General features: G+C 40.8%; 1 protein-coding gene across 5 annotated transcripts in view; it reads left to right on the top strand.

Moving 5' to 3' along the window:
* The first annotated feature begins 837 nt into the window (after positions 1 to 837).
* RAPGEF2 (Rap guanine nucleotide exchange factor 2) overlaps positions 838 to 14,502 on the top strand; it is a 213,678-nt gene continuing 200,013 nt past the window's right edge. For all 5 annotated transcript variants that reach the window (XM_081077835.1, XM_081077838.1, XM_081077840.1 and 2 more), the window contains exon 1: positions 838 to 1,957. In XM_081077835.1, coding sequence (XP_080933961.1) covers positions 1,889 to 1,957 — 69 coding nt within the window. In that variant the 5' untranslated portion in view covers positions 838 to 1,888. The remainder of the gene's footprint in view (positions 1,958 to 14,502) is intronic.

Below are 14,502 nucleotides of genomic sequence, written 5' to 3' on the forward strand. Positions count from 1 at the left end.
AAAGCCGCGGATGAGAACAGCAGAGCTGCTCCTGGTGCTTGGCTGACCTTACACACCTTGACCTGGCTCTGGATGGGAGAGGGAGGAAAGACACAAAGCAGCGGGAATGGTAACCTCTTAAAGGGCTATGTTTTAGTGTTCTCTGCACCAAGAGAGACTTGGAAGAGTATGTGGTCTGGATAAGAACGTTTGCTCTGCCTAACACAAAGCCAGATCTGTCAATGTCTCGGATTATGTCATAAAACGCCTCGTCTGGTCTCACTAACGACTGGTCACCTTTGAAATCTGGCTTGTTTTCACGTCTGGGGTGGTATTGGAGCTAATGTTGAAACTAGCACGCGTCCATCTCCTTAAATTCGCGGTCAATTTTGTGTCTGATGGTGCCAGAGGGATCAGGAAAGGAAGTAGAGGAACACGTTCCCTGCAGCAAGTTACACAGGAGCATAATCAATTCCTAGAGGATTTATCGCCTCCGAAGCAGCTAGGGGCCAACCCTTGGGTTCAAAATGATTTCCCAGGACGGAGCCGAGACACCTGGACTCGCGCCGCCTCCGCGGGCCAGGGGAGGCGGGGCTCTGGACAGCGCATCCAAGGGCGCCGCCACCCCCTCGCAGCCCGAGCCCCGGGCTCACCTGGCGACCACGAAAGGGGCGGCTCCCGCGCTAGGGCGCGGCCCACCGGCCAGCGCAGGGAGCGCCAGGGGGCGGGGCCCGCCGCCCGGGCCGCCCCGCCCCCCGATGACGCGGCGCCCGCCGACTCGCCCCCGCCCTGTCACTCACTCCTCACCATGGTTGCAGCACAAAGCAACAAGCCCCGGAGGCCGCTTCCTCCCTGAGGAGCGGCTGGGGCTGCGGGAGAAGGCGCAGGCGGAGGAAGAGGCGGAGGAAGAGGAGGGGAATCGCCGCTTCCCAAACACGCTCTCGGAGGGCGCTGTGCGCGGCGCGCGGCTCTCGGCCCTCGGACGCCCGCCGCCGGGAGCGCGGACCCGGGCCGCCCGAGGCCCCTTCCCCGTCCCCGCCCCACACAGACCTGGAACAAAGTTGCCGACAGCGACTGGGCCGGAGGTCTGCAGCCCCGGCCGGGAAAGCTCCGCTGCGGGCGCGCTGATGGGGGCAGGCAACGGCGGCGGAGCCCGCGGCGGCGACCGGAGCCACAGAGGCGGCGGCGGCGGCGGCGGGGCGGCCCGAGGGCATGCAGCAGCAGTCGGGGGGCACGGCCGAGCCCAGTAGGCGATCGGGAGCGGCGGGCACGGCGGCCGAGGCGATCGGGCTCCGCAGCGCCCGGACCTGAGCCCGGCTTGCCCGCGGCGCCCGGTGCCGGAGGACTGGGGACGCGCGAGCCCCGAGTGCTCCGGGCAGAGCCCCAGGCGGCGGCGCGAGCCCCCGCGCGGCGGGGAGAGGAGGCCCCGCCCGCCCGCAGCCCTCCCCCTCCTCACGGTCGCTCCGACCTCCCTAAAAATAACTCAGGCCGGCGGGGGCCAGGAGGAGCCGCCACTGTCCCCCGAGTGGAGCCGGAGGAGGCGTGCCGAGCCGGGGCCCGGAGGGAGCCGGGCGCGCCAGGAAGCCTCGTCCGGGCCGGCGGCGAGGAAGAGGAGGAGGAGGAGGAAGGGCTGTTCCCGGCCGCGGGTCTCGGAGCTGCGCGCCGCGGGCGCCCCTCGAGCGGCCTCGATCTCCCACCCGGTGTCCCGCGCGCCCGTCCTGCGCCCCGGGCCCCCGGGCCCAGCCGAGCCGCCCCCACCCCCCCGCGGGCGCCGCCGCCGCGGCGGTTTGGCTTATTAGCCTCGGGCGGGCGGGCGGGCGGAGCGCTCGGGGCAGAGGCGGCGGCTGCGCTGGGCCCGGAGGAGGCCGACGAGGGTGCGGAGCGGCCCCGGCCCGGCCGGCGGGGGGAGATGGCGTCCTACGTGGATAACAGCTTCCGCCAAGCGGTGATGAAGAACCCGGCGGAGAGGACCTCCCAGGTGAGACCCGTCGGGACGTGGCCCGGTTTGTGCCTCACAGGCTGTGCCCTCCCTTGTAGCCCCCTCCCAGCCCCTTCCTGATACAGTTCGCCCCTAGCACCCCACTTCTCCCATTAGGACCCCCAACTTGCAATGGCATCCCATCTCCGAGTCTTTCCCCCTGGCCATCCTGAGTTTATGTTTTCCTCTCCTGGACATTCGCCTTTTCGCTGCCCTTCCCGTTACTGACCTTCCCCCTGTGTTTGCTCAGCAGAGGAGTGAATTCTCTAATTAGCAACTCTTCTCCCTAGCCGCACCTCGAACCCTCTGAATCTCCGGGGGAGGTGTCACCTCCCCTCGGTCAGTGACTTTTGCCATCCTGGCTCCAGGCGCCGTTCCTCCCCAAGCCTGTGGCCCCTTCTACCTTTAGAGTTCGGTAGTGTTTGAAAAGGTATTGGAGGAAACTTGTATGGCTCTGGGAAAGACACTGGCCTCCTAAAGGAAAACGTCAAGATGTTTGTATGTTTACTATTTTGCACTTGTGAAAAACGATGCAGCTTTGCAATAAAAAGGGGGAAAGTTGAATAGCTAGGTTAGAGCTTTCAGTTCAAATTGCAGACGTAAGTGAAGAGCAGGCATATTCACATACATAACACCCCCGGAAAGGGTATCCTGCGGATTCCTGTGGTATTGCACAACCGTCTCAAAATTAGATAACTTTGGTAACCTTAATACATTCGTTTACCTTCAGGCTTATTTTTCTCTTACTTTAACTGGAGGAATTGCTGCTGGGCTTGGATTTGGTCATCCAAGTTGGACTAGAGAGGGGGAATTTTATAAAAGTGGTGGTTTGATTTTTTTGCTGTTAGTTGCTGATTGGATAATGACACATATTCCTAAGTGTTGGGATGGTGACTACAGGAGATCTTGCTGCCAACTCTCTTAAGACAAATAAGCCCTCCTGCTCCTTTGGACCATCAGACATTTAGGATCTAATGCTTGAAAGAGTTGCTGCACTTGTTAGGTGTTGGATGCCATCTGTTCAAATCCGAATGCTCTCGTCCGCCGCTGATGATTATTACTCAAGGTGGGGAGAACAGAATAAAATAGAATCTTCCACTGGCTGCCTTTGGACAAGGCCCAAGAATGGCACCTGGTACCGTTTTTTTATTTTTCATTTTTCTTGATGGAGCCGTCACATCTGGGGCATTATAGACAGACTGCACATATTTACTAAACGTGTGGAAGATGGGTGATAATTTTACAAGAAATTCATTTCACAGTGTCTCCAGAAAGTTCCTATTCTAAAGGATTAAGTTATCAAAAACAAGGAATGTCTTGCTTTGATTTTGTCCTTGGGCGTCATTGCTCTGCTTTTGTTGTGCCTTCCTTATATAGTGTTTGTTTTAAAATTGTGGGTGGAATCAGTCTTCTGCATCTGAAAATGCATGTTCCCAGTCCCAGTGTGATGGAAAAGCAAATTTCAGTGAAGTGTTTCAATGTTTGAAGTGTCCAGTGAAATCACACATGCTGAGAATATTCGAACCTAGTAAGGCGGGTCAGAAAATGATGTCAGAGGCCTTTAGTGGAAATTAGAGGGAGGCGAAGTGGTTGCTGCCTTTGGTTGATTAATTAGAATAGCAATGACGAGAAACATGATGGGGGAGGAGTTCACCAAACAGGACTGCTAGAGACAAAACCTTCACTGTGACAGCGTGTGGATTGTGCCAAATAAATGAACTGTTAAACTTTCCTGTTCCCGTGCCAGTTGTGTAGAATAAAAACTGACCCAGCATAGAACTTGGCCTTAGTCAGAAGTGGACCAGTTACTACTAACACCACATGATGAAAGTTTCATTGATGGTCTGAAAACAGCACATTTTCCCCCCACCAAACCGTCATAGAAAAAGTAAACAGAGAGAAAGCTACCAAACATTTTGTACATTCTTAAGTGTCAGCCTGATTAACTTTGATCTTCACTTGGCTATTACTAATGCAAAACCTCGTATTTATTTATTATTGTTTAAAGAGAAAGTAAGTTTAAATGTGAATGTTTTCCATCTTCACCTGGCTTGTCAAACACAATCTTCTGAAAGTTTGAAATTTACTTAAGTAAAACTAAAAAATATTTTGGCAGAAGGTGCTTTTTATATAAGAATGCATTGGTAACATAAGGGCTGGAAGTTGTTCTGTACTGTATTTTTCACGAATGCTTGAGAGTTAGAATTTTGTAATAGAAGAAAGCAAACATTCAATAAGCGTGATATCATGAACAGAAGGATATGAACATGGAAAGTTTTGCTGTCATGCTTCCTTCTGTTTCTCAGGATAGACACGGTAGAGGAATTTGTATGATTCTTATTGCAGGAAGACGCTTTAAAAAAAAATACTGGAAAATAGAGAAATACGTATTTTTTTAAAATTCAGTTTCTTTTTTTTTTCTTTTCTTTTCTTTTTAACTCCACCAGCCCAGTTTCTCTCCCAAACTCAGTGAAGACATAATTTTGTATTTAGGTCAATCATTTGCCTAGAAGTAATTGTGATGTTGCAAGTGTAACCTAAGACGTTAGCTAGAAGAGAATCTGGGTGTGGGGAGAACCCCAATGTAAACACAGGGACTTTGAAAAATAGGGAGTTTTCCATGCCCACCTGGAAAATGGGAACCCACTTTATTTAGGCATGTCATTAGAGAGGAGGAAAATAAGGCGAAATAAATTGTCACCTGAATTTTTAGCCAAATCCGCATATTCAGGTTTAAGGGGCTGTCGCTATTTCACCTGATATTCTGAGAGGAGGAAAACAGCCGTCTTTAATCCAATGTGTGTCCAGTATTAAGTGTCTGGAAACCTGGCTAACTTCTAGTCAATGGAGCACTGTGTTCTAAATAACAAACCCTCTTGAAAATAATGAACACTAAATGTTCTATTGATATTTTTCATTGTACCTCTGTTGAAAAACTGGACTCCTAAGTAATTGCTTTATTAAACTATTTGGGTTTATGTCTTTAATCACTTCAATGGGAAGCTTGGTCACCAAAGCAATTTTGTAGAGTAAAACACGTAAATAAATTACAAACAGCTTTATCCCCTAAGGCTTTAAACAATAAAATGCTTTTTCTAAACCGTTTTATTAACTTGTTGAGTTCAGACCCACTGAAATTGCTTCTGTAGAGTGTTTAAATGCATGTTTTTAGTTTTTCAGGTGGAACATCTATTGCAGAATTGTTTCCTCTCCTTTAAAGATCTCATTTAATGTGGTTTTAACTACTTATGAAAAGTTACTTTTTAAAATGTTAAGTGTAAAACGGCCCCACCATGTCCCCTTCTAGTTAATAACATTATGTTGTCCTTACCTGTTTTGGGGGGCCTATTGCACCTTTTGATTTAGTTGCACACTCATGAATTTGTCAGCTAAGAGTTCATAACAGTACAAGACTAAATTCTTTGCAAAGTCACTCAATAGAATGCATCTTGAGTCGTAATGAGAGGGCTGAAAAATACCTTTAGCCCAGAACACTTTAAATTATGAGAATCGGCCCAAAAGAGTATCTATGGTAAATATTTAACTTTCAAATCTAGTGGAAGAATTGTGTCTATTATAGTTAAATTTTCCATTTGAGTTTCTTTTTATCACTGTTTATGAGCAGTCTCATATTTTCATTTGACAACTTATACTTTGATTATATTTTAGCTCATTTTTGGGATCTAGTCATAAATATTTGCTTCTTAAGTAGTTTTTATTCATAAAATACAACTAAATGATCTGTGTGCAATTTTGAAAAGCGTGTCTCACAAAGTAATGCCTCTTTGGCCACAAGTATTTAGCTTTTATAAGAGTGATATTTGAATTTGTAGGTTAAAAAAACACACTTAAAACTGAAATAATAATTTCAAACTGTATTAGCATGTGACTTTGAACAAGTGAGGACTTAAATTTATGGTAAAAGAAATTAACATTCTTTTGCAATGTTGGTGGAAACTTAGTTGCCTTCAAATAACCTTTGAAACATTTAGTAATTAAGTTCCATAATTAGCTTTGCATATCTTGGCTGAGGTTCAAAATAAATCTCTCCAACTGCTGTGCTGTATGTAGAGATTGGATTAACATAGTGCTTCCCAGACCTTGGGCTTTCACAGAACAGTTAAAAAATAAAACAAAGAGAAAGAAGGGGATTACCTACTTGCCAATTTTTCCTCTCAAGGAAGGACATAAAAAAATAAGGAAATACACCAGCTGTGATCGCCGATCACTATCATTTTATTAATGATCTTGTCATTTAATAAGAAGAGTAGGGTTCACTATCACTTCAAAGCTCAGTTCCTCAAATCAGATTTTCTTTGCTTCCTAAGAAAACTCACCGACTTTTTCTTTTCAAAAAAAAAATTTTGCTGTTGGCCTGAGGAAAACTTTATTTGGATGGATTTTGTTGGGGGGAGTTTAGTGATTATAATAAGATCTGCTTTGGGTGATATTTGAAGTGTAAGTCACATAAAGTAATATTACATAAAGTAATAGTGATATATTTCTCAAATCTAAATTAAATCTGAAATAAAGATACAATAACCTTTTAAAAACAGGAAAACTGTGCTTCTTCTTGTTTCACTTGAAAACTTACTTTTATTGTAGTTTTGTTACTTATTTTATAAGTTTGATAGGCAATGAAAAGAAATTGTAATTACGTACCTGAAGTAACTAAGACTAAAGAGAGATGAAAATGTGGACACTGGTGATAGTTCCTTGATAACTGTATTTTATGGGCCATTCCTTCTTCTCACCCCATTTTTGGTAGCAATTTCCTCATCTGTGAAATAAGGATAATAGCTTCCTGAGGTTGTTTTGTGGATAAAGGGAAAGAAAGTACATTTGCTATTTAGTGCGATGTCTAATCATAGTTCCTATTGCAGCCCATCTTATTGAAATACCTATTATTTCCCAAGCCTTGGGAATTCCAAGATGAAATGAAACACAAGTCCCTCAAGGAATTCACTGATCCCTTGCTTCCTGTAAGTAGGATGTGGTTCTTTAGTGCCTTCACAGCTGTCCTCTGCCAACACTCAACTTCCTAGGTGAGTGTGTATGGGGTCTGGGGGAAGTAGGAGTTCACCCGCCCGTAGACTAGGAGACATGAAGGAAATTCCGGACCCACCCGCTGTCGTATAAGCAGCACACACGATTGTAAGAAAATATATGTGGACCTTTGTTCAGTGTGCTGGGAGCCAAGGGAGTGAGTCGGGGATCGGGAGCGACTCCACTGGAGTGTAGAAGCTTGTGGTTTGGAAGAGAGTGAGATGAGCTCGAGTTCTTTTAAAGGCTGATGTCTGTTTTTCAGGCTTGAGCTGGTTGGGAGCCTGAGTTACTCAATGGAAGTGGACTGGAAATATGAAGAAGTAGACTGCTGGGCCGGCAGGCTGAGTCTGTGCACTTTTATGTCAGCTACTCGTTGCACCAAAGTATGCTCACGTTATACCAATAGAGGTGAAGCATGGCAGGTGGCAGTGATGGACATTTCCTAGTTCGTAGGGGAAAAGCCCAAGTTGTTGAATAATAATTTTCTTGATTTTAAGATTTTTTTTACTTATACTATTCACCTACACTATTTTTTTTTATTTAGATTAATTAATGTTGTTAAATGAGAAAGGAGAAGCAATTTATGGTCCATATAATCGGTCTTTTGTAGCTTTGCCAGAGCTCGAATATATACAGTTCATAAAAATATGTTCAGTGGTTATAATGTCAGCCTTTTTGGAGAGAAAAATAAGCTGCTTGCTGTATTACTTTGGTTTAGGATTTTTATCTTTTCAGGAAAGAAAAACTGTTCTTACATGCTAATTGACCACTACTTACTAAACTACATGATTATGTGTTTCTTGCTATATTCAGGTGTTTTCCTTTTCTTCTTCAGTCTGTGAAAAGATGTATCTTTGGTGGTGGTAGTGGTGGTGGGTTTAGTTTTTGTGGAGTGGAAAGTTGAGTCGTTGCATTTTAAATTCTCTCTTGGCTCCACCATTTCTGTACTTTCGTATTCTTTAATCATAAAAAGTGTTTCGGAGAAGTTGACTGATGTCAGCGACTTGAAGGGGAACTTTGGTCATTGGAACGAACTAAATAAATTGAAATAAAAGTTTACATTTTGATCCTGTTAACTGTTGGTAGTTTAGTTGACAAACCAACACTCCCTGTAATATCTGGCCCTTAGCACCTTTCTGGCTTCCTCCAGCTCATCGTGTCTATTCCTACCCAACATAAAAGCTTGTAAGAAGAGAAGAGACCCTGAAGAAGAATTCTGATGAGGCCCAATAGTAATTTTCCTAGAAGCTAACCTGGCCATTAGTGGATTGGGGCACTGGGGTGTTCATCTGATTTCCCCTGGGTATTCACTCCAGAGTTAATATTCATTATCTTTTTAAAATAAACTCTTAGGTTGAGATACTTGTAGATTCAGATGAGGTTGTGAGAAAGAATGCAGAGAAATCCTGTGCACCCTTTACCCAGTTTTCCCATGACGAATATCTTACACCAGGATATTGACATTGATAGTCAAGACACATAACCATTCTACCTCCTCAGCAAGTCCTCTTGTTGCCCGTTTATGGCCACAGTCACTCCCCACCCCACCGCTGGCAACAGTTAATCTGTTCTTCGCTGCTATAATTTTGTCATCTCAAGAATGTCATATAAATGGAATCACACAGTGTTTGACCTTTAAGGATTAGCTTTTTGCACTCAGCATAAGTAAGGCTCATCACCTTTTGGCTAAAATGAATTTCTGCTGTTGTCACCGAGTGGTTTGGGCTTATGTTCCTGAAATGCTGGTGATATCTGGGGTTTGTGTGTGTGTGTGCACACGTGTGCGCTTTTGGAGGAGTGTGAGATGGATTTAGATAGTGACAATGATGAGAACATTCTATAATAATAATGTGTGTAAAATAAAGACCAAAGATCGTAAAGTCTTGGATAAACAAGAGGTATACTAGTGTAGTACATTTGGTATATTTCTATGTCCTATTTTTATGTACTGAAATGGGTGCTGGAAGATTGAATTAAAAAATATGGGACCTAATATTTGAGATAACTACAAATACACTATAAGCTGGGAAGTATTTGCTATTTTCCATTATAAAGATATAAACTGTTTTCTATATTTTAAGAAAAATTTTTTTTCTGTTTGATGTCTTCAGTAACAAATTGCATTTGAGGAAACAAGCGAAAAAGAAAAGAACTGGCCAGGCTTTGAAATAACTGAAATTTTATAAAATAAAAAAGTGTAGACTAAACCTATTTAGTATTTATTTGGTTCTATGTATAAGTAACTGTTTGAATTCTTCAAGACAATAAGTTTCTGAATTCTTCCTATGCATAACCCTTATATTATGCAGTCTTGAAAACTCCATTTTCTTTTAAGCACACTCAAATTTATTAGAAAATGCTTTGTCAAATTGTTAGAAATATTAGGCTAAGTTACATTTTTTAGCTGTTAAGAAACTGCTTGATCAAACATACATTTCCAAACAACTAGGGATGAGTTTTAAAAATTCATGAGTTTAAAAAATTGAAATGCAGTAGCATAAAATGCCAGGAATTGAGGGAAGGAAGAATTTGCCTGCGTTTCACTTTTGTTTCTAATCTTTATTCATGTATGATCCCCCTACTTTTGTAGAGCTGGCAGAAACAGAGGAGCAAGTTCTAGTGGCAGAACGTTATCTGCTCACCTGCTCTGCTCCTTGGATGTGGGATACCACGAACTTCTTATAGACACAGTGTATGCAGAGACCCAAAATTTCTGTATTCCCAAGTGTGAACCTTCAAACCTGATCACCTGAGACTTCAATTGGAATGGGTGGGAATTCCTGCCTTGATTCCCCTTTCTCTGGTATGGTTTAAATCTATATCACACAGGGAAAGTTCTGTGGGAGGCAATGTGGTGAAATCATTTTACTTTACAACTCCTTGTTCCCACTCTATATGTTCCTGGGATGGTGGTTTTCCTTTGTAGTCATACATTTATGTCTTTAATTGTATTCACAGAGTAGTTGTTTTGAGTTTATTTGGTGTATCCTTCATGTAACCTAAAGATCTTGGGCTTTGCTGTCAAACTGCTTTGTGGTCCTGGGCAGGTTCCTTAACGTTAGTGGGCCTCTGGCTTTTGGAGTTCGTGAACTGTTAAAATTTCATAAAACACTGGGCACAGATACTGATTTGTCACCAATTTGTTTCGCCAGGAAAGCATGTTGAAGTGAATGTAAACTTGCTGTCCACCCTTCTCATTTCATAAGAGAAAGGACATTTTAATATCATAAAAATGGAAAGGTCGTGATCTCAATAAATAAATTTAACTTTGTTTTTTTACCATATTAGTCTGTTTTTGTCAAGGATTGATGAAAATTTTAACACTGGTGGGTACGGTAACATTAATCAACCTCATGTGGCGATGATTAAATACGTTCATGTATATTCAAGTTCGTTAACAGTCTATTAAACATGGAATGTTTAATAAATATTTATTATTATTATGTTTTATATAGTATGTTCCTACTATCATTTGTTGTTAGCATTGCTGTTACTGTTAGTAGCTGCTATTCATTTGCTCTCTGATCTTTTTCCCTTAGGTATTTTTTCATCATTAGTATATCTTACGACTAATTCACCGAAGTTATCTCTGACATCGTTTGATTTGATAGACTTGATTCAGAGCATACATAGGATCAGGGTTGCATTCGTCTGCAGGTTACCAAAAGCTGCACACACCCAGGCTTAAACTGTGGGCTTACTTTTCTTGCCCAGTAAGACATTTAAAGGGAGACAGTGCAGGGTTGGGGTTAGATGCTCAAGGATGTCATTAAGGAAACTGGCTCAGTTTCCTTCTTAGCAAGTGATTTTAATTTTCAAAGTCACAAGATGGTGGCTGCACCACCCACCAGGACAGAAGGATGTTGAACATCCTTTTCTTGGTAAGAGCTTGATTTTATTTTGAAGGAAAGCCCTCCTTGGGTACCTGTCATTGGTCAGAGCTGTGTCACATAGTCGCAAAGGAGGCTGGGGATTTGAGTATTTTGCTTTTAAGCCTCTTTATTACAGAAAAGCAGGCAAGAATGGGATTAAGATTAATGAGCACTGTTAGCTGATAGTATTTGTCCAATTTACTTTGCATAGAAAATTGATGATTGTAATAAGTTTATGCCATGATTCTCAGGAGACCTCTTTGAAAGTCTTACTGGATTACAGCGCTATATTACTGTAGCTACAGTTATAGATATATTCAACTTCTTGGTTGAATATATACACTTATTAGGTGTATGATTATTGATTTTCTGAATTGCATTCTCTTATTTGAAAATAGAGATGAAAATACCAGTGGGTGAGCATTACATATAAATATAAATGAAACACTGAATTTAACTTTTACATATAATTATTTCTAAATGGTAACAATTGAAATATTGATTTAAAATAAAGTATAGGCTTATATTTTCTAAATTAATTCCTTTTGTTTCAAATTTACTCTTTTTTAAAATTCCAGAAATTTTATTTCATTATTTTAGTGTGTTCCATTTGTTTGTTCTCATATTTCTACTTGTGGGAATACTTTGTCATTTTTCTGGGATTTTTAAGTTCCAATTTGTCATTCCTCCCCAAAGCTGAATCATTACTTTTCATAAGTAAACATGCGTTTGTATATAAAATATTTATAAAAGTGTTTAAAATATTTAAAAACTGTTTAAATACAGTTTTCTGTAATTTGTTGAATTACTACTTATATCATAAACTTATGTCTTTAAGAAAAATGGTTTCATATTGAATATTATACAAGACTAGCTTTGATACTAAAACTTTCAGTATGTACTGTGTACTGCCTTAGAGCAATTGTGTTTAGTTATGGGCTTTTTATGATAGTATTCAAGATTTATATATACAAACTGCTCTTAATGTGTAGTGGGATCAGTTAAATAATTTGCTATCAGAAGCTAATGGCTAGAAATGTTATTGGAAAAAGTTACGGGTATTTGTCATTAAAAAAAAAATTTAGGTTTTCATAAGTTATTTGTTTTGGTTGGGAGGTAGTATAATATATGCCCGGGTTTGGAGTCTAAGTTAGGATACCCTTTAGCACAGAATCGGAGCTAAAAATACTGTTTAATGACTTGATCTTTCTTTCTTGGGAGTTTGAGATACAGAGAAAAAAGTAATTATATCCTTCTATATTAAGAGCAAATTGAATAAAAGCTGAAAAGGAGCAGTCATTTTTGGTTCAGTTTCTGTAGCACATAAGTCCTCCTGTATAAAAACATGTAACTTTATGGAACAAAGATTTTTATTGTGTATCACCCAGTTGTCACCTGTAAGTTTAATCACTTGGTGCTTACATTTTGAATGGTCATTTCCATGATGTTTTCACTGGCATTTAACAGAGTGTATAAATTCTTCCTCTGGGCTGCTGTGACACTTTTATTCTGTTATGCAGATTTTTTATTACTTTGAAATTTTTGGCTATCTGCAGGAACATCATTTAAATTAAACTAAATTATAAAATTAAATTCAATTCTAGAGTCGAGAACTAATTTGCTGATGAACTGTTACTAAGTAGAGGTCCTAGCCTTGACCCACTTTAATAGCTATGACTTTTTTAATTGTAAAATGATTTACATGCAAATATGTTAACTTTTTAAGGGGTCGCGTCAGAAATAGATTAAATATGCTCCATCGTAGTCTTACTTAACTGATTGATTACATATATTATTTAGAAAAAAGTGAGCTGTAATAAAACGTATTCAAGGTAACAATTTTTAACAGATTTTTAGGTTAATACATCTTAATTAAATACATATGTAAAGTAGCATGTAACTTTCACTTCCTTGTCCTCTACTTTTCACCGTTTAAAATTTTTTTACATTTTGACATATAACTGCTCTTCATGGAAAGGAGATAGTGTGTTTTCTGGAGTATCTGAAAGGCCCGAATCCACAGAATGTTTTCCTCACCTTCTGATGATGCCTGACGTGACACTGAGGAAAGCGGATGTGGCAGTATTGTTTCTTGGTATTGAGTGGAACCTTTGAGTTCAGCTGGCCAGTGGTTTTCATTGTCTCACAGGCCTGTCGTTGACCTGGGAGGCTTCTCAGCGGCCTTTCGGGACGCCTGGACGTCTAGCTTGGCCTCTACACTTTAGATAAAGGAGATCTACCACTGAAAAATGTTGAAAATCCCTGATGTAGTTTGGATTCATGAGTAGAGGAAATAAGTACCAAGAGTAGTTAAGTGAATTTCTCCATTTCACAGAGACAGAATCAGCAAACTGTGGAATGTTTAATCCCCTACCTAGGTAGAGGTGAGCATACCAAATTTGGCCCCCAGCCTGTTTTGGTATATAAGGTTTTATTGGAAGACAGCCAAGCTCATTCTTTACATATTGTCTGTGGCTGTTTTCACACTACAGAGGCTGAGTTGAGTATTGACAGAGAGACATGGCCCGCAAAGCCTAAAACATTTACTGTCTGGCTCTTTATTGAAAACGTTTGTTCTTTCCTCGGACTCTCATTTCTGTAAAAATGCAAATACCTTTGGAAGAGTATCAGGATGGGGAGATTATTTAGTTCTGTTATCAGTTACATCTCATAGAAGCGGTGAGTTCCTTTCTAATATTTGATAGGGTGTGGAGTGACCCAACTTTGCTGTGAAAGCATATTTTATAAATTTGAGGGGCTGGGTCTAGTAATAATATAGCAATATCATGAGCAAAAATTTCTCTTTATTTCTAATGATATTCCTTAAATTTAAGTGTGTGTGCTTTCTCAGTAATATAACTGCAGAGCCATTTTGGAACTGTTTTTAAAATAGTTCTGAAGAGATTTGATTAAATAGTTACCTTTCTTGAATGGTTTCCTCTATGGGTTAGAAAACTTCTAAGAAGATGGGGTGGGAACTGAATATCAAATTGATCAGAACATTAAATCACCTGACCATTATTTTTCTTTCTCACTTAGTATTATTCCAGCTCAGGTTTTATATGTGTATAAAGTCATTTTTAGTGAATGTCAGAAGTTGCTTGAACTCTTTGAGAGATTACAATTAGGAATGTTATAGCTGCTATTCCATAGTCTATTAGTAGAAAATTTACAAATGAAAACTTTTGGAGCTTTTTGGGGAAGAATCCCCCCTATTGTAAATTAATTTTTTTGGCACATGTAACCTGTTTTTAATCCTTGTTTATTTTGAGGCCAGATAACTTGATGGAAGTTTTGTTTTTTTGGTTCCACAGGAAACAGATTCATTACCTAAGAAATAAACTGCATTGTTAGTGAATTAAGTTGATGTATTCAGTAATATAGGAAATGAAAACACCAGTTTTCAGTTCTATTAATCCATGAACTTTGTGTTCTACTTCTTAAATACCTTTGTAAATAAATAAATAAATAAATAAATAGATAAATAAATAAATAATTCTAATCCTTAATTTTGCCAATCATAACATTAAAAGCTTGGGAAACTTTTCAAAATATTCAAAGTGAATATTTAGAAAAGTTACTTGATGGGGTAAATTTACTCACTGATCTTAGCAAGACAGTTTCAGC

Source organism: Rhinolophus hipposideros, assembly GCF_964194185.1.
Source record: "Rhinolophus hipposideros genome assembly, chromosome: 16".
Classification (NCBI taxonomy): Eukaryota; Metazoa; Chordata; class Mammalia; order Chiroptera; family Rhinolophidae; genus Rhinolophus; species Rhinolophus hipposideros.